Source organism: Ctenopharyngodon idella, chromosome 1, assembly GCF_019924925.1.
Source record: "Ctenopharyngodon idella isolate HZGC_01 chromosome 1, HZGC01, whole genome shotgun sequence".
In the NCBI taxonomy this organism is placed as follows: Eukaryota; Metazoa; Chordata; class Actinopteri; order Cypriniformes; family Xenocyprididae; genus Ctenopharyngodon; species Ctenopharyngodon idella.
This window is the reverse complement of record NC_067220.1, coordinates 41881615-41905317: the sequence shown is the minus strand read 5'-3', so window position 1 is coordinate 41905317 and position 23703 is coordinate 41881615. Positions and strand designations below refer to the sequence as shown.

Below are 23703 nucleotides of genomic sequence, written 5' to 3'. Positions count from 1 at the left end.
CTGTAGATGTCTGACAGAAATAAAGTCAACCTGGTTAGTAATAAGTGAAGCTGGTAATATTATTTTTGTTGTTTAACCCTCCTCTGCTGAGATATTGAGCGATTTAATGTCTTCTTTTATCTTCAGTTGATTCTTGTGTTTCTGATTTTCTTTTTTCTGTTCTTGTTTCTTTTCCTTCAGTGATTCTGCTTGTTAACAGCAGGTGTTTGTCACTAATTCTCAATCATCACTTAATTAATCACTGAATTATCTCATTAACTTCAACAGTGCTTCAGTGTTACTTTAACACTGTAGTGTGGACACATGTAAGTGTTCATTAAACACTGGGGAATTTGTTGTGGGGTTCAAAGGGTTAAAGGTGTAAGACGAATAAACACGCATAGTGAAACACTTTTTTACAGTAATAAACTGTAAATTTAATTTTACAGCAACAAACTGTAGAAAAACGGTAATTTGGTTTTTCGTAAAATCATGAAAAAACAGCAATGTACTGTAAAACGTAACAGTCAAATTTATTAAATAAAAAAAGTTAATTTAACTGAAGTATTAGTAAAAGTTAATACAACTCAATAATTGATCAGAGTAAATGTTGAATTGAAGTGTTTTTTAATGTGTTTTTGCACAAGATGTTGGTGTTTAATGTTTTGTTGGGATTTAAAGGGTTTCTGTTGTCTGAGTTTTGTGTGTCACCACTGTGCAGAAGAGTAGAGCCTGTGCTTCAGTCAGTGATGATCCAGAAACACTGATGTTATGCTGCATGTTGCTTTCTTTAAAGGAAGTAACTGTGTAGTTGCTGATGCAGTGATAATCTCTGAGCTAATTGTGATTGCACATGTACTGTTGTTAGCTAGCAGTTATCGGCAAGAGATTTAAACTGACTTGATGTTTCTAGTTTTAATGATTTTTTTTTTTTTAGTGGACTAAAGTTAAATAATTTAAAGTGAGTAACAACACTCATAAAATTATAAATATTAGTTTATGAATTTAAATGGCAGTCAGACAATTTCTTCAAATGAAATTAGCTGACTTGAGTTTTAATTGAGTGCATGGTATTTTTACAGCAACATACTGCAATGTAGATTACGGTAAAGTATTGGCAACTTTTTTGCCAGTAATTACCTGTAAATTCACAGGACAATTTTTTACAGTGTGTGTTAAAACACTCTCTGGTCTCCTCTAATAATGGTTATTGACAATTTTATTGAAAATGATAGCAATACAACACAAAGGCAGTTTCACAGACACTCAATATCAGAATAATAGGGTGAATCAGGGCAATCTAGTGTGATTTTCACTTCAACACTTCAGACTAACAAACGAGACAGAATAAGATCATATTAACATAGAGCTGCTTGCGATGGAGCAAGTGATGAACACATCAGAGGTTTGGTGTCTCAGATCACCCTAATTCACATCGTGAGAAACTGGATGTTGTGAGTTTATTATAGCAGAGAAAATAATGACAATATTGAATTTTCCTTCTAAGAAATTCATATGAACATCAGCTGGTATACATTCACAATAAAAACGTTTCAATAAAACAATAGAAGCAAAAGCACAACAAGCCTAGATAAAACCTAGTTCTTCTCACAAATCCCTTTCTTCTTGTAAGAGCATGGCACGTCATTCCAGTTGTTCACGGGGTCTTGTGTAGGGTCCAGTTCAACACAGTCCTCTTGTCCCCCATAGTTATTTGGTTCACCTTGGAACCAAAACCTGAATAAAATGTCAGATTTTCAGTTACTCTGAACCTCAAATGTTCAGTGAAAGTTTTTATCCATTCAGCAAACAACAAACAAGGATCTTCACTGTACCACAACAGCAGAGTAGTGCAGAAGTTAAAGTGCAGAAAAGCAAAAGTGAGAAGACTTTATCCATATAATGTACTCATAGGAAATATATATATATATATATATATATATATATATATATGGATGTTGTCTGGATGTTGTCAAAATTGTGTTTGTGGAAGAGCTGTATCTGATTTATGTGATTATCTCAATTTTAAATTAGAATTAAAAAGACTTAAATACACATTGGTTTTCTGTGAGTGTTTTGTCACTTACCCTCGATTCAGTGGTGAATTATCCACCCATATCATTCTGCCTTCAGTCTCAGTGTCAGATAAACCAATCCACACAATCTCCTTGATGATTGAAGATATGAACCTCTGTGTGTGAATGAAAACAGGAATAAGTGTGATTCCTCTCATTCATGAACAGACACTCACACAAACTCACCTGCTTCACTTCAGTGTTGATAATGGCCAGATCAGCTCCTCGATCCCTGCAGTACTGCCTGCTCTCAGACCAGCTCTTCAACTCATGGGATATGAAAAAACCTGGAACAGACAGATTTTACCACATAACCACTTTTCAAAACTGTATGCATAAAGAGAACAAGAAAAAAATAAATTACTTAGACAAAATAGTTACTAACCTCGTTTAGATGCTTCTCTTATCAGGTCATCACTCAAAGATGTGACTATGCTTTCTAACTCCAGGTTCTTCTGACTCAAAGAGTCAGCGCTTCTCTGTAACTGACTTTTCTCAGCAGTGAGATCTTTGACTCTGGTCTCCAGCTCAAGTTTCTTCTGTGTTAGATCAGTGTAATTGTCCTGTAAGCTGTTGATGGACTGATTGTTTTTGTAACTCTTGAACAGAGATTCTCTCTCTGCTGTGATGGAGATGTGCTGCAGTATGATGATGACCAGCAGAAGAACACAAATGAGCCCGAGACACACTGTCATCAACACCAAACATCTACTTCCTCCTGACAAACAGAGAGAAAACACACAGATATCAGTGAATACCTGTCCTATTATTAGGGCCCGAGCACTGATGGTGTGAGGACCCTATTGTAATTGTTCGGTAGACAGATGTAACAGCCCACGTCCTACAAAACAGGAAGTTGTTGTAACTCAGGCATATCAATCCCTACAAAATGTCCCTGGGTGCAAAATCTGAAAACCCAACAGGAAGTCAGATATTTTGAATTTTCTCTGCAAAATTTGTGCAGTTTTTGCCATTTCCAGTCATTGTATTTTAACTAACTCCTCCTAGAGCTTTAATCAGATCAATGTCATATTTGGTCAGTCTAATCTAAAGGCCTTTGCGATGTTAAATTGTGAAGATCTAGAGTTTTCGCTGAAGGGCGTGTCTGTGGCGGCCTGATGAAATTCGATGTTTCGCCATGAAACAGGAAGTTGTTGTAACTCGGGCATACAGTGTCCGATCTGCCCGAAACTTCACATGTTTTAGAGTCCTGACCTGAAGACATTTACATGTCAATATTCAGTTACAGTCATAGCACCACCTGCAGGCAACAGGAAATGTCATGTTTTACTCTGTGATTAACTCCTCATTGAGATTTAACCAGATCAACATCATATTTGGTCAGTCTAATCTTAAGGCCTTAGCAATGATAAATATCAAAGATCTACAGTTTTTGTTGAAGGGCGTGTCCGTGGCGGACTGACAAAATCTGATGTTTTTCCATGAAACAGGAAGTTGTTGTAACTCAGGCATACAATGTCCGATCTGCCCCAAACTTCACATGTGTGATAAGAGTCCTGGCTTAAAGGCATCTATATGACAATATTCAGTTGCAGTCATAGTGCTTCCTGCTGGCAGCAGGAAGTGTGGCACTTTGAAATGCCGTAATTCTCCTATATTTACTCGCTTACATGCATGTTGCCCAGTTCACTGTTTTCCTAAGACCAACGGGTGGTGGTGAGCCCGAGTGCGAGGGCCGTTTCATTTCAAAGTAAAAGTAACACTGAAGCAGTGTTAGAGTTAATTAGATACTTAAGTGATTAATTGAGTGATGACTGTTTGATTATTGAAGACCTGATGATAATGAGAATCACTGAAGGTAAGAGAAACACATGAACTACAACTGACTTCAGCCACAGCCTTAACCTCTTAACTGTCACGATCCTGCTGGCGGGATCCCCATGTTGCCCACATGGTTTAGCCCAGATGAAATGAACACTCTTCAGTGTGCACACTACAGGCTGTTAAATGTAACACTGAATCAGTGTTGGAGTTAATGAGATAATTATGTAATTAATTAAGTGATGATTGCGCATTATTGAAGATAGCTACTTTTAACAAGGAATCAACGAAGGAAAGAGAAACAACAAGAACAGAAAAATCGAAACACAAGATCTACAACTCAGATCTCAGCAGATGAGGATTAAACAACTCCATATACAGCATTACCAGCTTCACTTAATACTATCCAGATTGACTTTATGTCTACTATACGTCTACAGAAGCTCTTATTGAGAATTAAGAGAGAGAGTTTTTTTTGTTGTTCATTTTTTATTGAAATTTGGGTTTGTATGTCACCATCATGGTGATCAGTGTTTTCTTTAGTTGGGTAGTTTGACTTGACATTTTTATTTTAGAGTTTTTCTGGCTGCTGTAACTGAGTTTGTTATAGGAAGAAAAGCAAGAGAAAACACAATAAGATGATGTGGCTGCTTTGTGATAAGAAAACAATCATTGTGTAATGGCTTAATTCACTGATCTTATGATTGAGTTCAATATGAGCAATATCTTACTAACTTTGTTTTATTGGGATTCTCCTAAAGATCCAACACTGTTTCAATCAGAAAATCTGAATGGGATTTAAAAAAGATTGTACACTAAGCACTTTTACCTATGGTGAGATTTACTCACAAACATACATCTAGAATCAGCCTATGAATCTCAACAATGGTGACATGCTTAATGCTGCAATGCATTCTGGGGGCTACGGATGAGTTTTGCATGATGCACCCAGAATGCATTGTGGCATGAAGCATGTCACCGTTGTTGAGATTCATATACTGATTCTAGATGTCTGTGTGTGAGGAAGTTTTGCAAGAGTTTTAAAGTGTTTAATGTACAATATGTTTCAAACTCATTCAGCTTTTCTGATTAAAACGGTTTTTGTTGTATTTCTAGAAGACATCCAACATAAACTTAAGATTTTGCTCATATAAAACTCAGTCATCAGATCAGTGAATTAAATCACTAGATGATGATACTCTTATCATCAAAAGAGCTGATAGCAGCTGATTACATTATTTTTTGTTTTTAATGCCACAACAAACAGCTACAACAGCCAGAGAAGAACTAATACTTAAAAAGTCAAGCATCAAACTGCACAACTAAAGCAAGCACTGACCTCGATAATGGTGACATCAAACCAAACTATTATTTTCAACAAATCATCAACATCTAAACCTCTGGTAATTCTCAATAACAACTTTTGCAGATGTATGTCAGAAATAAAGTCAATCTGGTTAGTAATAAGTGAAGCTAGTAATGATGTTTGTGGAGTTGTTTGATCAGATCTTCAGAGATTTAATGTCTTTTATCTTCAGCTGATTTCATCTAAGGCTGTAGCTGAAGTCGTAATTCTTGTTGTTCCTCTGTCCTTCTGTGATTCTGCTCGTTGTCACCTAATTATCTCATTAACTTTAACACTGATTCAGTGTCCCATTTAACAGCCTGTAGTGTGCCAGTAATATTCATTTCATCGGGACTAAACCATGTACTAAATATGGGTGCGCCGAGAAACACTAAGGAGTTAGATTGAATAAGGAAGGTATAAGACGTAGTACAAGCTTTTTGAACTGCTGAAGTTTTACACTTTCTTTGTACAGTAAATACAGAAGATGGTAACACTTAATTTGAAAACAGTGCTACATACACACAGACATCAAGAATCAGCATATGTTTCTCATCCATGGTGACATGCTGCAATGCATGCTAGGAGCCACCATAGTGTAAAACTCATGACTCCCAGTATGTAGCATGAAGCATGTCACCATTGATGAGAGACATATGCTGATTCTTGATGTCTGTGAATGTGTCTGACTTTTTTTTTCTTTCATGATGTGTTTCAAAATTCAAATAGTCTGATCTGTGAAGATAACTTAATATTGAACAACTGGATTTCTGTGCCAAAAATGCTCTTCTAAATTCTCTTAAATTTCGGGATATTTTTTTCAAGTATGTGATGTCAGAATTCCTTGTACAGGCACTTCTCCTGGAAGAGCGTGTGTGCACATGTCGACCAGAGCGAGAGAGCAAGAGCACGCCCATCAACGTGCTTCGTTTGGGTTTACGGAAGTCGTCAGCAGCGCTGCACAGGACTTGCTTGAGAAAGATTTGTCATTTTGTTTTTAGACCACGAAATCAACAATGTCACCAAAGAAGTGTGTTTTTGGTTGTGAGGGGAAAGATAACCTTGCTTCCCAAAGAACCCAGCGTTAAGTGGAGCTGAGAGATGTGCTCACGCATTACATTGATGTACTCTCAATATTTGTCTTTAAAATAACCATAGAAACTGATAGTTGCAATCACTTTTTTATTGGTTAAAATGAATGGAGAATATCTCGTGTTTTTCCGTGGCTGCTCAAGCCCTTGGGATCGGCGCTTATGGTTTCATAAACAAGGCCCAGTTCCATGCTGGATTTACAGATCGTTTGAAACTGAAAGATAGAGCGGTCACAGTAGTAATGATCCCGGTCGTGAGTCCGAACCTCAGGTGGTGAGTAAAACTGCTTCAAAGGTTTGTTTGGTTGGCAATAGGCGCCTAAGTGCATATAATGTAAACAACACGAACGTAGTGAATTCATAAATTCATTATTCATCATTCACTATACGCTATATTCACTATAGTGATTCAAAAGTTATCCAGGGATAGTGCGATGGTGTATTGTGTGTGTTTAAATACATTTGTTTAGCTGACCATTGATAGCTTGCAGACGATCTCTACACAAAAGCTGTGCATGCTTGTGACAGCTCGTCACTCTTTAGCTCCGCTCACAGGACAAGCCTCCAGGCGCTCGGATGTTTTCGAAAAGACTCGGTACAGCATATGTATCTTTTATAAATATGATAGACTTTTCGGCGATATGAAGGATGCTATACTACTATATAGGTACTCAAGATTAACATGAGATTGGCAGAAACTGTGTGTGATACCCCCCCTTTAACATAAAAACCAAGAGTAACGGCTCAACTAAATGGTCACCATAATGGTGACCAAACATTTTCAATAAAACATCAACATCTAAACCTGTTAATTCTCAAAAAAGAACTGTAGACAAATGACAGAAATAAAGTCAGTCTGGTTTGTAATAAGAGAGATTTAATGTCTTTTCAGTCGATTTCATCTAAGGCTGTGGCTGAAGTCAGTTGTAGTTCTTGTGTTTCTCTTTCCTTCAGTGATTCTGCTTGTTATCATCAGGTGTCTTCAATAATCATACAATCATCACTTAATTAACCACTTAAGTACCTAATTAACTCTAACACTGCTACGGTGTTACTTTTAACACCCTGCTGGTGGATCCCATATGAACACAGACCGATGTTGATTTAACATCGGGGAATTTACTGTGTAATAAGCCAATAAGTGCTCCTCTGCAGCATCTACAGTGGTAATTTATTGTCTTTTTATTTCTAAATAAGTTATTGCTTTCATACATTGTGAAACTTTTAGTTTTACAAATGGGGACAAACTATGAAGGATGAACAAATAATTTTTTGTACATCACATTCTTGCACCCATTCTTATTTACTTCCTCTGGGCTCCATTTTCAGAACGCATGGTGCATCATTTCACTGCTATGCAGATGATAACCAAATTTATTTACCTCTGAAATGCAACATGAATGCTGCTCTGGAATCTATTTTTGCATGCCTAGATGAAGTGAAAATGTGGTTCTCTCAAAAAAAATTGTTTTTGAATGAATCAAAAACCGAAGTTATAGTCTTTGGCCACCATGATAGCTCTGTGAGCAGAAGCATTGACCTGGACTACCTTGCTCCTTTTACCTCATCCTGCATTCAAAACTTAGGTGTTTTTTGGGATCAGAACATCAAATTTGAAAAACAAATAAATTCTGTGATTAGTTCTTGCTTTTTTCAGCTACATCTTCTTTCTAAGATTAAATCCTCTCTCTCTGAGAAAACCTTAGAGATTGTGATCCTTATTACATCTCTCTTGGATTACTGCAACTCTCTTTGCTATGGCATGTCCAAATCCGCTATCGCTCATCTCCAATTAGTGCAAAATGCTGCTGCAAAATTTCTCAAAAGAAAACGCAAATTTGATCATGTTACTCCAATTTTAAAATCGCTGCATTGGTTACCTGTGCAATTTTGAATGTAATTTAAAATTCTTCTTTTTGTTTTTAAATCTTTAAATAAACAGGCACCGAGCTATTTGTCTGAGCTACTCCATCCCTACAACCCCACACGAAATCTGAGGTCCGGTGATAAGAGACTTCTCTCTCTTCGCAATTAACCCTAATGCACTGTTCGATTTCTGGCAACTGCCTGTATGGTCCGAGTCAAATTGACCCTAACTGGATTCAATACAATTCCCCAAAAATCACACTATGAAAAAAAACAAAAAAAAACATACAATCAATTAAAATAAAAAAATACAAATAATTAACTTTTAACACATTACAAAGAATAAAAATCTGAATTTATAATTTAAAAATGTTTTTAACCACTATTTTTAAGACCGCCCCTCCCCCCACCTGTGGGACATTTATCATTATACATTCATAACAATAATATCTTAGTCTAAATCTAAAATAATCTTGATAAACTATATATCATTTGAAGCTTTCAGACTGTAGTTTTCATATTTGGAGTCTGATTTTCAAAAGAAATCACAGAGCAATAGATAAATAGCGATAGATTCCTCATTTGTGATGTGGGGCCAAACTATAACACACGCTCTGATTCTTTCCGTATGTTTTTTATATGTGTTTTAGGGATTGAATTCAAATCAAATATTAACATTACAAAAAAGACGGTCAGGTGGTGTTGGTTATGTTTTTGTATAATCATTATTTGACCTGAAAAATAGTGACAATAAAGGAAATTACTAAGACAATTAAGCTCATAATTTATTCATGCAGCAATGCATGATGGGAGCCATGGATGAATTTTGATTGGTGGCACCCAGAATGCACTGCAACATGCTTTATTATTCTCACCACTTGTTGAGATTCACAGGCTGATTCTTGATGTCTGTGTCTCTAAATGAATTACTTTTTTTTTTGGTCAGAACACCTTTTGAGAAATCCTTCAGATTATGTTGAAAAAGCTGATCTGCTGTAGAATCACAGTGCTGCTGTAATAAATAATGCAAATCTAACTCAGAGATTAGGCTCTAAATGAGTTCAGTGATTCAGATCAAATAATGATTATGTGAAAACATAACCAACACCACCTGATCATCTTTTTTTTTTGCTTGTCTGGCTGTTACGACTCACTCCAGCCCAAACAAAATCTAATGTTAAAAAGTCAAGGGTCAAGAGCTCAACTAAAGCAAACCCTGATCTCCACGATGGTGACTTAAAAATTGTGATTTTCTCCTTTGGTGATTCTGCTTGTTATCATCAGGTGTCTTCAATAATGGTCAATCATCACTCAATTTATCACTTAATTATCTCATTAACTTTAACACTGCTTCAGTGGGTGGAATAAAAAATATGACAGGACTTTTACTTTCTGACCCCTCGTCTTTACACCTCTGCTACTTCATAAATATTTTGAAAAGCAATGAAAAATATGGTTCAGATCACTCAAACCATATATGGAAATCGAAGAGTCCTTATATGGTCACCGGTGGAGTCTGAATGTCATCTAGAGAAAAAGTTTGGTACTGAGCACAAAAAATCTTACTGAAAGTTGTTTTCTTGAGATATCAGCCTAAAATTTGGCACAGAACTTGTTTGGATATTTAGATTTGATTTTCTTGAAGTTTTAGAGTTCACATGTTTTGTAAAAAATATATTTTATATAAAATATATTTTAAATTTTCATAAACAAACTTCTATAACTCTTTTTATTCTTTACTTTTACAATTTTTTTTTTTACTTCTACAGTAATCTGTGATGTATTCCCTTTAAAAAGATATCAAACTTAAGACTGTGCTCTTAAGTAATTAAGATTTTTAACAATTTAAGTTAGAAAAGTCATTTTTGTATCTATGCTCAAAACAGCCTGGTCTCATTGTTAATACGTAGGTATTAATACGTAACTTTCAAAGACACAAAACGTACATTTTTGTACATTTATAAAGGTGCTAAAACGTACAATATTGACGTAATTATGGCACTAAAACGTAAAAATACTTACGTTTTTACAGCGAAAAAAACGTAAAATATTTACGAATCTTATCATGTCTTAAAGATATATGTATAATTTCCATTTTATCGTTTTGTAGATAAATGTAAGATCTCTAAACCCCATCCCGAACCTAAACCTACCCATTTTATACAGAATGTTAAAAGAATAAAACATAATGGGCAGAAATGTGTAGGAAAATGACAATTTTAGTAAAAATATAACATTAAAACGATATTTTGAGCCACTAATCCTACACCTACCCCTAAACCTACCCATAACCATTTCTTTAAACTACCTACTAATATAAATAAGAGTGACAGACAAACAAGCGTAATCACAATAATTTTTTTTTTTTGCTAAAATGTCAAAAGTGGTACCAAAAGTAGTTCAAATGATGATGAGTTCCAGTCAGTCTTCTCTGGCGGTAATAGTTTTTTATAGGGTACAGAGCAGAATTTAACTTATTAATCCATGAAAATATGATGAATCCGGCTTCTCTCCGTGAAGGCGTGACACTCATTTCAAATGTCAATCCACTGAAACACGGCATGTCGCAATCTGTGACGAAGCAGGTGAGAACCAATGAGCGTTTGATATCAGTGCCGTAAACCATGTCGTAACGCTTCTCGAGGGTGGCGCCACTTTCAATTTGAATCATAACGAGCGCGAGCTTTGACTGTGATGGTCGCTGTTGCTGAGAATGAAGATGAAGATCGGTGGATAAAGGGCTGAATTTGGATCTGTTCCTTACAAACATATGGATTCTAAAGATTGGGAGTACAGCGAACAAATAAAATTGATGTGATTTGTGAATTTATGTTGTGTTTTGGTGTATCTTATGGTTGTATTGTCAGTCACTGCATAGGAGAAAACGTCTTCTGTGTCGCACAGCTAACACACTAAATATTACAAAATGGTTAAACAATTACAGAAAATTTATTCATAAGGTTTTAAATTGTAGTCTTGTTTAACATTATGCAATCCTCCGAAACGAGCAGCACAAGTCACGAACAGAAATGTTATTTCATATTAAGTAGATGAGTAAACTGCTTTCAATAAATTCGACTAAAAACAAAATTAAATCCTTAAAGCCACGATTTTAATATTAATACATGGGAATTCATATACATTCACACTTTACGTTACATGATTTACGTTTTTATTGCTGTTAATACGTAAGTATTTTTACGTTTTAGTCTTCTAAATACGTCAATGTACGTTTTTGTGTGTATGAAAGTAAATGTACGTGTGGTAGAACCACAATTTACGTAAAAATACACACGTATTCTCATGAGATCACGTTGCTCAAAAAGTGGGACAGACAATTAACAGGTAAAACAACTTTATATTTTCACAAACTTTGAAAATAAAAAGTTGCTAAACTCAGTAAGACACTGGCACTTCAAGACTAGAGTTGAAGAGCTCTGACATACAACACAGAAGTGTTTTGTAAAACAACTTTATATTTTCACAAACTATCAAAACTACATTGTTTTTCTTGAAATTTTGCATGCATGTTCATCACCCTAAATGACAAAAAGTCACAAAATTTCAAGAAAAAAAAAAAAAAAAATAGGTTAACAGATGTTTCCGACAACTCAAAACACCTGTTAATGTTACTACGTTACAGTTAGCCTACACTTTGTGTTCATGGCACAGTGTTTCTCGTGGTTTCCAGATTGCACAGCGCTGAGAAGAATGCACTTGGTTCACCGCAGAATGAATAACATCGCTGTGAAATCTTGTGAGAAGCATTCAAATTTGTCGCAGAATTCTCTGTTAAACCACAGATATCAGATCAAACAGTTCTGACATGGAAACTTTTTCACAAGAAACGTGTGAAACCTTCTCACAAGATTTCACAGCGGTGTTATTAATTCTGTGGTGAACCCAGGTGAAAAAATGCCCTAAAGTACATTTTATTTCAGTGCACTTAGTACACTTCCGTAATGTACTTAAAGTGCCCTATTTTTGTGCACTAATTTTGTACTTAATATACTAAAAAATCTTCTTTAGTACTTCTTAAGAATCTTAAGAACATCTAAGTGTACTCAACTGTGCTATTTTGAGATTCCATGAATATGAACTAAAATGTGCTTTTAATATACTATCTCTGTATTAAAAAATATATATTTAGTTACCACTTATACACTTGAACCCATCTTTCATAAACATTTAAACATACTCATCAGACATAGAAAATACACTTATGAATTATTTAAAATATAAGAATAACATATGATAAATATATACAAAATGTATTTATGTTTTGCCCACATATTTTTATACATTAAATAATTAATTCCAAATGTATTGTAACTATGTTAATATTCCTTTTATATGATATACTTAACTACATGTTAATGGTGTCTTTAAATAGTACTGTCACATGAAATAAGGAGGATTCAATAGCGAATGCAGCAAATACCACAATAAACCCCAACGCTCAAAATAATTCGTTTGAGTAGGACAAACTTAAATTAAACAAATTAATTCAGTCAAATTAACTTTTATGAGTATTTAGAACTTTCTTTTTCTTTCAAGTTCTCAGAACTGATATATTTTAAGTAATTTTCATTGTTTTATTGTTTTGAGTTTTATGAACTTATTTCTTTTAATTTAGACGAACTGAACTTTAACTGAAACTGGGCTGGGATTTCTATTTCCCAGCTTGCTTTGCCCATATCACTCGAAAGGGAGAGTACATCCTAAAATTAAGTGTTATATAATGTTTTTTGTGCAAGATTAATGTTAAGTGGGAGATTTAGTAGTGATTAATGGTTTGTTATGCTAATTTAGAAGTATATAATGTGGGTTTTTGGAGAGTTACCATGATGAAGACAAGCGGTGCATGCGGCTTGGTTTGAGAGCAAGTATATTAAATGTTTTATATTGCTGTACTAATTCAGCAAGTGTTATAACATGCTATTGTTAACATATTAACACATTAACAAGTTTTTTTTTTTTTTATTAATCAGCTTGTTACAGCTAGCAAAGTTTAAACTAATAGAAAAGTTTATGTTGAGGTTACATGATAAATTTAAGTTAAATGTATGCTTTAGTGTACTCAAACATTTTAAGTTAAGAACGATTAAAATGTATGAGTACAAAATAAAAATCTGCCAGTTCTGTTTACTTAAACTTTGAAATTCTTAACTTAAACATTTTGAGGCAAGTTGAAACAGTACTTGGGCAGCGACTGATGTTTCACAAGTCCACAAGAATAGACAAGAACGCATATTGAGAAACGGCGAGAGTAAACCAGTGAACCCGCGAACCGTGACAAGTACAATCAAGTACACTATCATTAGTAGCACTTTTTTCCCACATTAAAATATATAAAATATAGCACTTTCAGTACTTTATGTTAAAAGTATTCTTACTGTTAAATTAATACAAATTTAAACTGCATGTTTTATTTTTCATGAAAATCCATTAAAATAGAACTTAGTGACAGTATGTATAAAAATCCACTAAAATTGTATGTAAAGCAGTCATAGCACACTTTTAAGTAATGCACTTATAAAACACTTCTGGGTCGTTCCGTGTCAAATCAACCAGAGGTCCCCGGATCAAATATTTGATTTTGGTAATATTTTTTCTGTTGAAAGACAAATATAAATAGTGATAAAAGCCAAAATATTAAATGTCACAGATGTATATTTACTGAGTAATCCACTATTTTGTAGAGGGGGGTCAAAATGACAATTTTCACCTGAGATTTGGAGCCAATTTACAGGGGTGTAGAAATGACTTTAGAAAGATGGTAGAATCATAATTTTATTTTTACACAGAGATTCGTAGGTCTGTTAGTAAAATCTGTTGACTTTAGCAATCTTTGTGTCATTATATGCCAAAGATGACAGTTCAAAAACTTGTGCCTCAAGTTTGCATGCACTGTAAAAAAAAAAAAAAAAAAAAAAAAAATCTTTATTTTACAGAAAATAAATTTTTTTTACAATCATTTTCTTTTATTTTAAATTATACTCAAAACTGTGTAAAATTACAAACAATATCTTTAAATTAACAACTCGGCTGTTATTTTAAATATTATGACATTATTGAAAAATTACAGTAATTCACATGTTTTTACAGAATATTTACTGTATTTTTATACAGCATTTTTTCTGTTTTCTTAAATTACAAACAGATATATGTAAAATTTCAAAAACAATCAGTAATTAAACAGTAACAAAACAGTTAAATGATAAAACGGTCAAATGAATGGAAGCCAAAAAACCCTGTAGAATTAAAGTAAAATATCCTAATTTAAATAAACCGAAAAACACTGTTTTTTTTACAGGTATTTACTGAATTATTACGATCAAATACCTTCACTTTAAAAAAAAAAATCGTAAAAAATGGTCAATGGCAGCAGCGGCTGCCAAACAAAAACTGTAAAATTAAAGTCAAATATCCTAATTTAAATAAAGTGCAAAAAACTTTATCATAAATTTTCTGTAAATGTTAAAAAATACTTTTATTTTACAGGTATTTCCTGATTTGATTCAAATGACTGACAGCAACAGAACATGAAACACTAACAGATCTCTCAAGATCTCAGCATCTTCACTTATTACAGTCCAGACTTTACTTCTTTTATACAACGGTTCTTAATGAGAATTAACAGAGGTTTAGATGTTGATGTCACCATTATGGAGGTGAGAGTTTGCTTTAGTTGGGCTCTTGACCCTTGACTTTTTCCATGTTAGTTTTTCTCTGACTGCTTTAACTGAAAAAGTCATCTGTTTTTTTTTTGTTTTGTTTTTTAAGATTATGTTTTGCTGTGAAGGTGTTTTATTGTAATAATTCAGGAAATATCTGTAAAATAACTGTTTTTCTTTTTAAAAAAAAGTTTCATGAGAATTTCTATTAAAGTTTTTTGCACTTTATTTAAATTAGAATATTTTACTTTAATTTTAAGGTTTTTGTTTGGCAGCCGTAACTGACAGTCATTGACCTTTTATTTTATGATTTTTTTTTTTTACAGTGCACTGAAAATGTGTACAATTTACCAATTTACTCATAGAGCCGCATTAAGATCTCCATATCTCTGGGACTGAACCATCCAGGGCCTTTAAAATGCAGTTACCAAAAGGAAAGTTTGTTAAGAACCAGAATCTAAAATAATATTAAGATATCTTTAATACTTCTTGAGTTACAGGCACGCAAACTTGAGGCACAAAACACAATTTTCCCATTTTTGAACTGTCATCGTTGGCATATAATGAAACAAAAATGGCTAAAGTCAACAGATTTTACTAACAGAACTACGAATCTCTGTGTAAAAATAAAATTATTATTCTGCCATCTTTCTAAAGTCATTTCTACACCCCTGTAAATTGGCTCCAAATCTCAGGTGAAAATTGTCATTTTGACCCCCCTCTACAAAATAGTGGATTACTCAGTAAATATACATCTGTGACATTTAATATTTTGGCTTTCATCACTATTTATATTTGTCTTTCAACAGAAAAAATATTAACAAAATCAAAAATTTGAGCCGGGGACCTCTGGTTGATTTGACGCGGAACGACCCTTCTGTATATTTGGTTTACATTATCTGACTACACTTAAAATCAATGTAAGTGTTAGTGCTAATTTCTTAGTAGTACTAGTAATTTGTTAGTGTTAGTATAATATAAATTGTTAGTGCATTTATATTAAGTGTACTTAAGTAACATATTTTAAGTAATATTAATATTAATATAACTATTAATATTAAAATGAAAATTAATTAAGTAATATATTTTTAATAAAATCAATTTAATTTAATCTTAGGATTACTATATAAAAGTCTAGATTTAACGAATTTTTAAAGCATTCAAAGCACACTATTAAGAAATGCACTAATAAAACTCCTCTATATATTTTTTTGCGGTATTTCAATGCACTAAAAATCAATTTAAGTATTAGTGGTATTTAGTATACTTTTGAAATGACTTTTATCTTCAGTTCATCTAAGGCTGTGGCTGAAGAAAGTTGTAGTTTGTGTTCTTATTTCTCTTTCTTTCAGTGTTTGTTCACAGCAGGTGTTTGAATGATTGAAAGAATGTTTCAGGAACATCATACTAACCTTTAAATATCATTCTAATAACATTAAGGAAACTGAACATTTTTATGTTCTTGGAACGATACAAGTTTCATATAACAATTTCTTATAACAAAATTCTGTTAGCTGGTATATATACTGTAAAATATCTAAAGATGAACATATTGAAAAAAGTATTTAATACATTAAATATAAAGGCAGAAACATTGACAAATTATTTGAAATTGTATGACACTTCCTCAGACATTAGTGACATACTTTAACAACACCATCTGCGACACCATCTCTGATTTAAAGTAATTTTCTACTTACTGTGCTTTTCATCTTTTCCTTCATCCTGCCCGTGATTCCGTGTTCGAGGTTTAAATGTGTCTAATTCCATATTTGGCTCTTATGTTGGACAGTACGTCTTCACGGATGAGCTGTGATCTTCAGAATGAGTGGCAATTAGTGCAAACCTAAACAAGGAAGTGATTTCATTTCAAACCTGCCTTCAACAAGAATAAAAACTAGCAGACCAACTTAAAAACTCCTACTACTATGTTTGTGTATTGTACATTCAAACATGTTATCAGCTTCAAAAGCCAACAAGAGGAATCTGTGACCACTCAAATGGACTCAAACACCCTTAAACAGCCAAAACTAGACCTTTGTGTTGATGATGCAGGAAACAGCAGCACCTAAAAACAGTGCAAACAAAACAATATTAATATTGTGTTGTGCAGATTCCCGTTTTCTCCATGTGATTTTTCCACCTAAATCTTTCAGCTCTGTGATTGGTGGTCCAGCTGGGAAATTACAGAGCCATAGCAGGTCATTGAGAGACTAATTTCAAATGACAGGAAAATTGACCAATCATATTAGCACATTTGTTGTAATTCTGCATAATAGTTCAATTTTCCCCAAATCATAAGTTTATTATGATCTGTTACATTAATTTAATAGTCTGCTGTGCCAGTCTTGCCTGTGTTATGATGTTGTTGTTGTTGTTTTTCTTTTATTAGGAATAATTTAATTATTGCACTTTGGTCAAAATTAATTTGCTGCAGATCGGCTCCTGTGCTGCAGTTGATCCTGTAATGGGTCGAGACAGAAGCCACCTGTGGGAATTAGGTGGGCAGATGGCGACTGGTTTTTTCCCTCTCAGGATCTCTTGACCTCAACCTCCACCTGCTGCAGAAATCATGCAGGAATAACATCAGTACAACAGGCCTTGAGAGCTGCTGAAATCCACCCCAGTAGATGAGAGAAACGTTATCAATGTGACACTGAAAAGTAGTCTGACTGTTTCTGATTATTCATTAAATTTAGCTGGTGGTGATGTTGCATATTTTTGTGTCCAAAAGCCATAACTGGGAACAATATTTTCTTCTTAACATATTTAATACACTGTTATTGTCAGAAGTGTTGAATCTAAAGCTTTAATTGTCTCTGTAAATGTGCTGGAGCTGTTCTGGTTTCATGTGCTCCTGAAGCAGATCTGAGTATGTGTGGAGCTCCACCTGTAGAGGACGCTGTTGAGTTACATCCTGAAAATCATGTAAAACCAAGAGGTCAAAGTCATCCAGCCTGAAGCATCTTCTGTGTGGCGCTGCTGGAATGACATTGATGGTTTCACCGCATGTGGTCATTCATAGAGACACACTGAAAGGTCTGAATTAGTTAATGAAATCAATAAAATATCAATATTACTGTCTATATCTGCATGGCCATTTGCAGGATCTTTTCTCTTCACTTGATAATTCTTGAACATATTTGCTCAGTGTCTTTGAATCAACTGACGTCAGTTCTCCTCAAGTTCACACAGGTGTTCGAGCAGAATAACCACAGGTGGAGTTCATCACATTAACTATCAACATCATCCACTGATTCTTCACACACACACTTGAAAAGTGCTTTCTTTAAAATAAATGACACTTGCTTTGATATGCTATGTAATGCTGTGACATGCAGACATATTGGAGTACACCCTTATTACTTATTCAAATGCATAACCTTAAGTATGAACACTAGCAGTCATGATTTCTGTCAAGAAAGTTCTGCAGCTCATATGATGTCTTATGTCACGTGACAGCTGTGACTGACGTCTGCTGATGAGCTGCCGACAGGTGCAGCAGCACTAATACACGCGGCTCCATTCAGACGGGACAGGTGAAGGCTGCAGTGGTTCAGATCTGGACAGACAGCGGAGGACACATGTTCATCACATGTGGAATAATCCTACAGGACACACTGACAGACAGGGTTAAATTGGGCCGGGGCTGTCCAGGGCTGAGCCCCAGCACATAAGCTTGTTGACTCATCTTTCCTCGTACATTTTCAACATAGACTATTGATGCAATGAGGAGATCCAGGTCAGATGATTAAATCAATATTATAGCTTAATAAAACATGATCAAATAATAAATGATAGACATATTGATTTTGAATGATAAAAATGCAAATTTAATAAAGAAAAATGATCATAACAGAATAAACATTTAGAAACCAACTTCCAATATCTCTGAAATATTGAAGTCAAAATCTAAATATTATCTAAGAAAAATGTTAGTAAAAATCTTAATCAAAAGTTTGGTAAGATCTTAACAAAATCTAAGTAAAATATTCTTGCCTAAGGAAAAATAAATTTTGTTGAGATCTCAGAATACCAAAGAGCAAAATTGAGTCACGACTGAGAGAGTATCAGATCGAGACTGAACATACAGAAAAATGGACCTTCTTATATCTGGACACATAAACTGGACACATACACGAGTTCCTCTTTATCATGTCATATTGTGCTAGACATCATGTGATGGAAATTAAAGGTCTAGTTCCTCAATTCTCAGAAATACAGCGTACCCGTGAAATTAAAGTTCTATTCGAAAGTACCCTTGGCTTTTGCCTCTGCCATATACATGTCTACTTCTGCAGCTGTGGCACTCAAAATATCACATACTTTAACACCACATTATTTGCATATGCTAGTGAAAAACTTTCAGAAACCCAATGCATATGTGTGCAACAGAAAAAAAGGAACAGCATAAAAGGTATTTCATGAAAGAAACAATATACATTTGTCATAAAAGAATGATAAAACATAAAACAATAAATGATTTCTTATGATTAAAATATAACTGATTAAATGATCGATTATAAATAAGAGAAATATTTGTTTCAATCCATCAGCTATATATATATATTTTATTATTTAATTTTTTTACACCTTTCTTATTATTACTAATTCAAGCAATGATTCAAAGACGTTGACTTTTATGGCATTACATAATGAACAAAACAGTGCAAGCGCATAAACAGCACACAAGCGAAAAATGAAAAGCTTTTTAATGCTATTTGAGCACAAGAAACAACATTTATGGGACATATTTGTTGCTGATTTGAAATTTGTAAAGTAGTTCCAAACCTGAATGAATTTCTTTGTTCTCCTGAACACAAAGGAAGATATTTGGAAGAATGTCAGTAACCAATCAGATCTCGCCCCCTTTGACTACCATAGTAGAAAAAAATACTATGGTAGTCTGTTTGGTTACTGACATTCTTCCAAATACCTTCCTTTGTGTTCAGCAGAAGAAAGAAATTCATACAGGTTTGGAACTACTTGAGGGTGGGTAAATGATGACAGAATTTTCATTTTTGGGTGAACTATCCCTTTAAAGGTGCAATGTGTAAAATTTGGGAGGATCTATTGACAGAAATGCAATATAATATACATAACTATGTTTTCAGTGGTGTATAAAGACCTTATATAATGAACCGTCATGTTTTTATTATCTTAGAATGAGCCATTTCTATCTCATACACCGCGGGTCCCCCCTCCAAGTCAAGTCGTCATTTTGTGCTGGCATGTTTCTACATTAACCCTAAATGGACAAACTGCTCTACAAGAGCGCGTTTCATCACTATGTTGTTCTTCTTCTAAATCGTTGGTGTTTTTCGAGGCAGATTGCATCATCACGACGTTGAATAAGCACAAAGAAGAAGAAGAAGTAGTAGCAGTAGTAGTCGTCTGATTTATTAGAAGCAGAGACCGTTCTTTGTTAGAAGTAAGAAGAAACCTCTTTGCTTGACTGGCTAACGTACTCTCTGCTGTCTCAGACGACGACATCTTTGACTTGTGTCGGCCAGACGGCCACCGTAGCTTCTCTATTTTGTTTCGAAAGGGAGGGGTGAGCCGCCTTTGGTTGCAGTTTGCGACCTCACCGCTAGATGTCGCTAAAATTTACAGGCTGCACCTTTAAATAATGGACAAAACAGTGCAAGCGCATAAACACAGCGCGCAAGTGAATTACAGCAGCGCGAGCACAGTGACAAAGCTTGCAAGTAAAATATAAACCTGCAGAAATAACAAATTCCAAAGTCGAGCACAAAAATGATAGTGCACACAAATCAGCACATTGCAAGGAGAAATAACAAAACTATGATTCATAAAAGAATCATACAAAAGATTCAGAGAAACTGGAGAAACTCTGTGAGTAAGGGACAAGGCTGAAAAACTTTATTGGATGCCCGTGGTCTTCAGGCCCTCAGACGACACAGCATCACTCATCGGCATGATTGTGTCAATGACATTACTAAATGGGCCCAGGAATACTTCCAGAAACCACTGTCGGTAAACACAATCCGCCGTGCCATCTGCAGATGCCAACTAAAGCTCTATCATGCAAAAAGGAAGCCATATGTGAACATGGTCCAGAAGCACCGTTGTGTCCTGTGGGGCATTTAAAATGGACTGTTTTAAAGTGGAAAAGTGTCATATGGTCAGACGAGTCCAAATTTGACATTCTTGTTGGAAATCACGGGCGCCGTGTCCTCCGGGCTAAAGAGGAGGGAGACCTTCCAGCGTGTTATCAGCGTTCAGTTCAAAAGCCAGCATCTCTGATGGTATGGGGGTGCATAAGTGCATACGGTATGGGCAGCTTGCATGTTTTGGAAGGCACTATGAATGCTGAAAGGTATATAAAGGGTTTTAGAGCAACATATGCTCCCCTCCAGACGACATCAATTTAAGGAAAGCCTTGTGTATTTCAGCAGGACAATGCAAAACCACAAACTGCAGCTATTACAACAGCATGGCTTCGTCGTAGAAGAGTCCGGGTGCTGAATTGGCCTGCCTGCAGTCCAGATCTTTCACCTAAAAATACATCAAAGATGACCACAAACTCTTCAGTAGCTAGAAACTTATATCAGGCAAGAATGGGACCAAATTTCAACACCAAAACTCCAGAAGCTCATAACCTCGATGCCCAGACATCTTCAAACTGTTTTGAAAAGAAGAGGAGATACTACACCTATGGTAAACATGCCCCTGTCCCAACTATTTTGAGACCTGTAGCAGGCATCAAATTTGAAATGAGCTCATTTTGTGCATAAAAGTGTAAAATTTCTCAGTTTAAACATTTGTTATGTTATCTCTGTTCTATTGCGAATAAAATATTGGTTCATGTGATTTGAAAGTCTTTTAGTTTTCATTTTATTCAAATTTTTTAAAAAAAAGTCCCAACATTTCCGGAATTTGAGTTGTAAATTGTGTTGTCTGGTTGACTGAACAGACATTTATAAGTTTATTTTAAAATGCAAAGTATTCAGAATCAAAATAAAGCTCTATAAACACTTGCATTTTTACAACACTATAAACGTGCCCCATCGGGTAATCATAAGTTCTACACACACTTGCAGTCTTCACACCCGCTTGAACACTTGGGCCAAATAAGGAAATACACCATGTAAGTAGACAAGTGGTCAAGTGCAAAGACCACAAGTGTGGGTATTTGACAGTTAAGTTAAAATCTTTATTGTCATTGTACTTCTGTGCAAAACAACGAAATTTGTTAGTATCGCACATTCTCCAATATATACGTAAAACAACAACATTAAAAATAAAAAAAGTTATAGACAAAAAGCACAACAATAAATATAAAAATGTCAATATAGATTAAAAGTATATATAAAAAAAACTGTCTAAAGTGTGTAGTGCAATTACAAATATAATTTATAAACACGAACCAGTCAGGAAATGTTCAATAGTTGTACAGCTCTAGCAAAAAAGCTATTTTTAATTCTTTTGGTATGAGAGTAAATTGTCCTGTATCTCCTACCCGAAGGGAGGAGATCAAAGAGGTAGTGTGCAGGGTGAGAGGGATCTCTAATAATTTTGGAGGTTCTGCTCCGACATCTGGGCAAATAAATGTCCTCAACTGATGGTAACTGTGTGCCAATGATATTTTGTGCTATTTTGTGACAGGCCCTTTACGTTACATTGCACGACTACCTACTACTGCCGGATCCTTTGCAATGGGCTGAACTGGAACATACTAAGCCCTTGATCACTTGGAATCCGCTATGGAGTTGATATGTTATTTACATTTTTTCCCTTACGAAATCATTATTCAGGTCTTTAGCGACCCGTATCTATATCTAATATGGATGGCTCTCTAACTGCTGTAATAGTATAAAGCACTCTTGATATTTTAATAACATTGGCAAAGGAATAAAATAAAGCATATTTTGTTGACTTTTGGAACTTGGAAGGGTTCAATATTAGCAGATGCTTTTTACCGTCCATTTATAACACTATACTTTGTATTATATTACCTTTGCATCAAATGACAAAAAACTAGCTAATGCTGCTGTGAGGGTGTTTCTAATACAGCAGCTATGGGAGTGAAGGTAAAAATGACATCTTTCTCTCTTCTGACTGCCGTTATCAATTGCTCTCTATATTTTTCCTATTTTTATAAGTTGTGAAAACACTATTGTGTTACTTTTGTAGTTTTGTAGTCTTTTGTAGTTCACAAATGTCGTTTACAAATGTGTCCGCTGCAGCTCGGTATACGCAACAATTGAAGATATTAGAAGACATGTTTGTCGTAAGAGTTTTATAGTAAAGGCTCTGAAAATACTTCAAAAAGAACACAAAGAATGGCCTTCTCAGCTGCCATAGTTGCAACTCTTGCGTCATCAGAACAGGGTGTTCAACGCACCACCGTTTGCATTTAAAAAATGTTTTGTCGGGGCTGAACGCAGCCCAGATCTCCTCTGTTGGAGTAGAATTGGTGGCGTTGTCGCAAAAAAAACAATAATTGCAATAAAGCAGATACACAAGAATAAAATATGATGCAAGAACAAAAATACAATTTAGTAAAGTAATAATAGTTACTGACCATTTTATTGAAAGTAAAAGCAAAACAACACAAAGGCAGTTTCACAGACACTCAATATCAGAATAATAGGGTGAATCAGGGCAATCTACTGTGATTTTCACTTCAACACCTCAGACTAACAAATAAGATGCATGATAACAGCTAGAATAAGATCATATTGACATTTTCCTTCTAACAAATTCATATGAACATCAGCTGGCAGAAATTATACATTCGCAATAAAACGATTCAATGAAATAATAGAAGCAAAAACACAAGACTAGATAAAATCTAGTTCTTCTCACAAATCCCTTTCCTTTTGTAAGAGCATTGCAGATCATTCCAGTTGTTCACGGGGTCT

At 34.7% G+C, this 23703-nt stretch overlaps 1 protein-coding gene across 1 annotated transcript; it reads right to left on the bottom strand.

The window, feature by feature from the left end:
• Nucleotides 1-1180: 1180 nt before the first annotated feature.
• LOC127521350 (CD209 antigen-like protein C) lies at nucleotides 1181-16665 on the bottom strand. The gene is made up of 5 exons (XM_051910573.1): nucleotides 16516-16665; nucleotides 2440-2772; nucleotides 2241-2341; nucleotides 2067-2170; nucleotides 1181-1716 (listed from the first exon to the last, which is right to left on the bottom strand). Exons 1-5 carry the CDS (start codon nucleotides 16583-16585, stop codon nucleotides 1578-1580), a joined length of 747 nt encoding a protein of 248 aa, XP_051766533.1. The 5' UTR covers nucleotides 16586-16665; the 3' UTR covers nucleotides 1181-1577.
• Nucleotides 16666-23703: the final 7038 nt, after the last annotated feature.

What these genes read in the sequence shown, in the direction of transcription:
- LOC127521350 (XM_051910573.1), bottom strand. Translation starts at nt 16,585, where the DNA reads ATGGAATTAGACACATTTAAACCTCGAACACGGAATCACGGGCAGGAT. An exon ending in AGGAAAAGATGAAAAGCACA is followed by an intron (nt 2,773 to 16,515) that starts GTAAGTAGAAAA and finishes TCTGTTTGTCAG; the next exon opens with GAGGAAGTAGATGTTTGGTG. An exon ending in TCAACACTGAAGTGAAGCAG is followed by an intron (nt 2,171 to 2,240) that starts GTGAGTTTGTGT and finishes ATTCACACACAG; the next exon opens with AGGTTCATATCTTCAATCAT.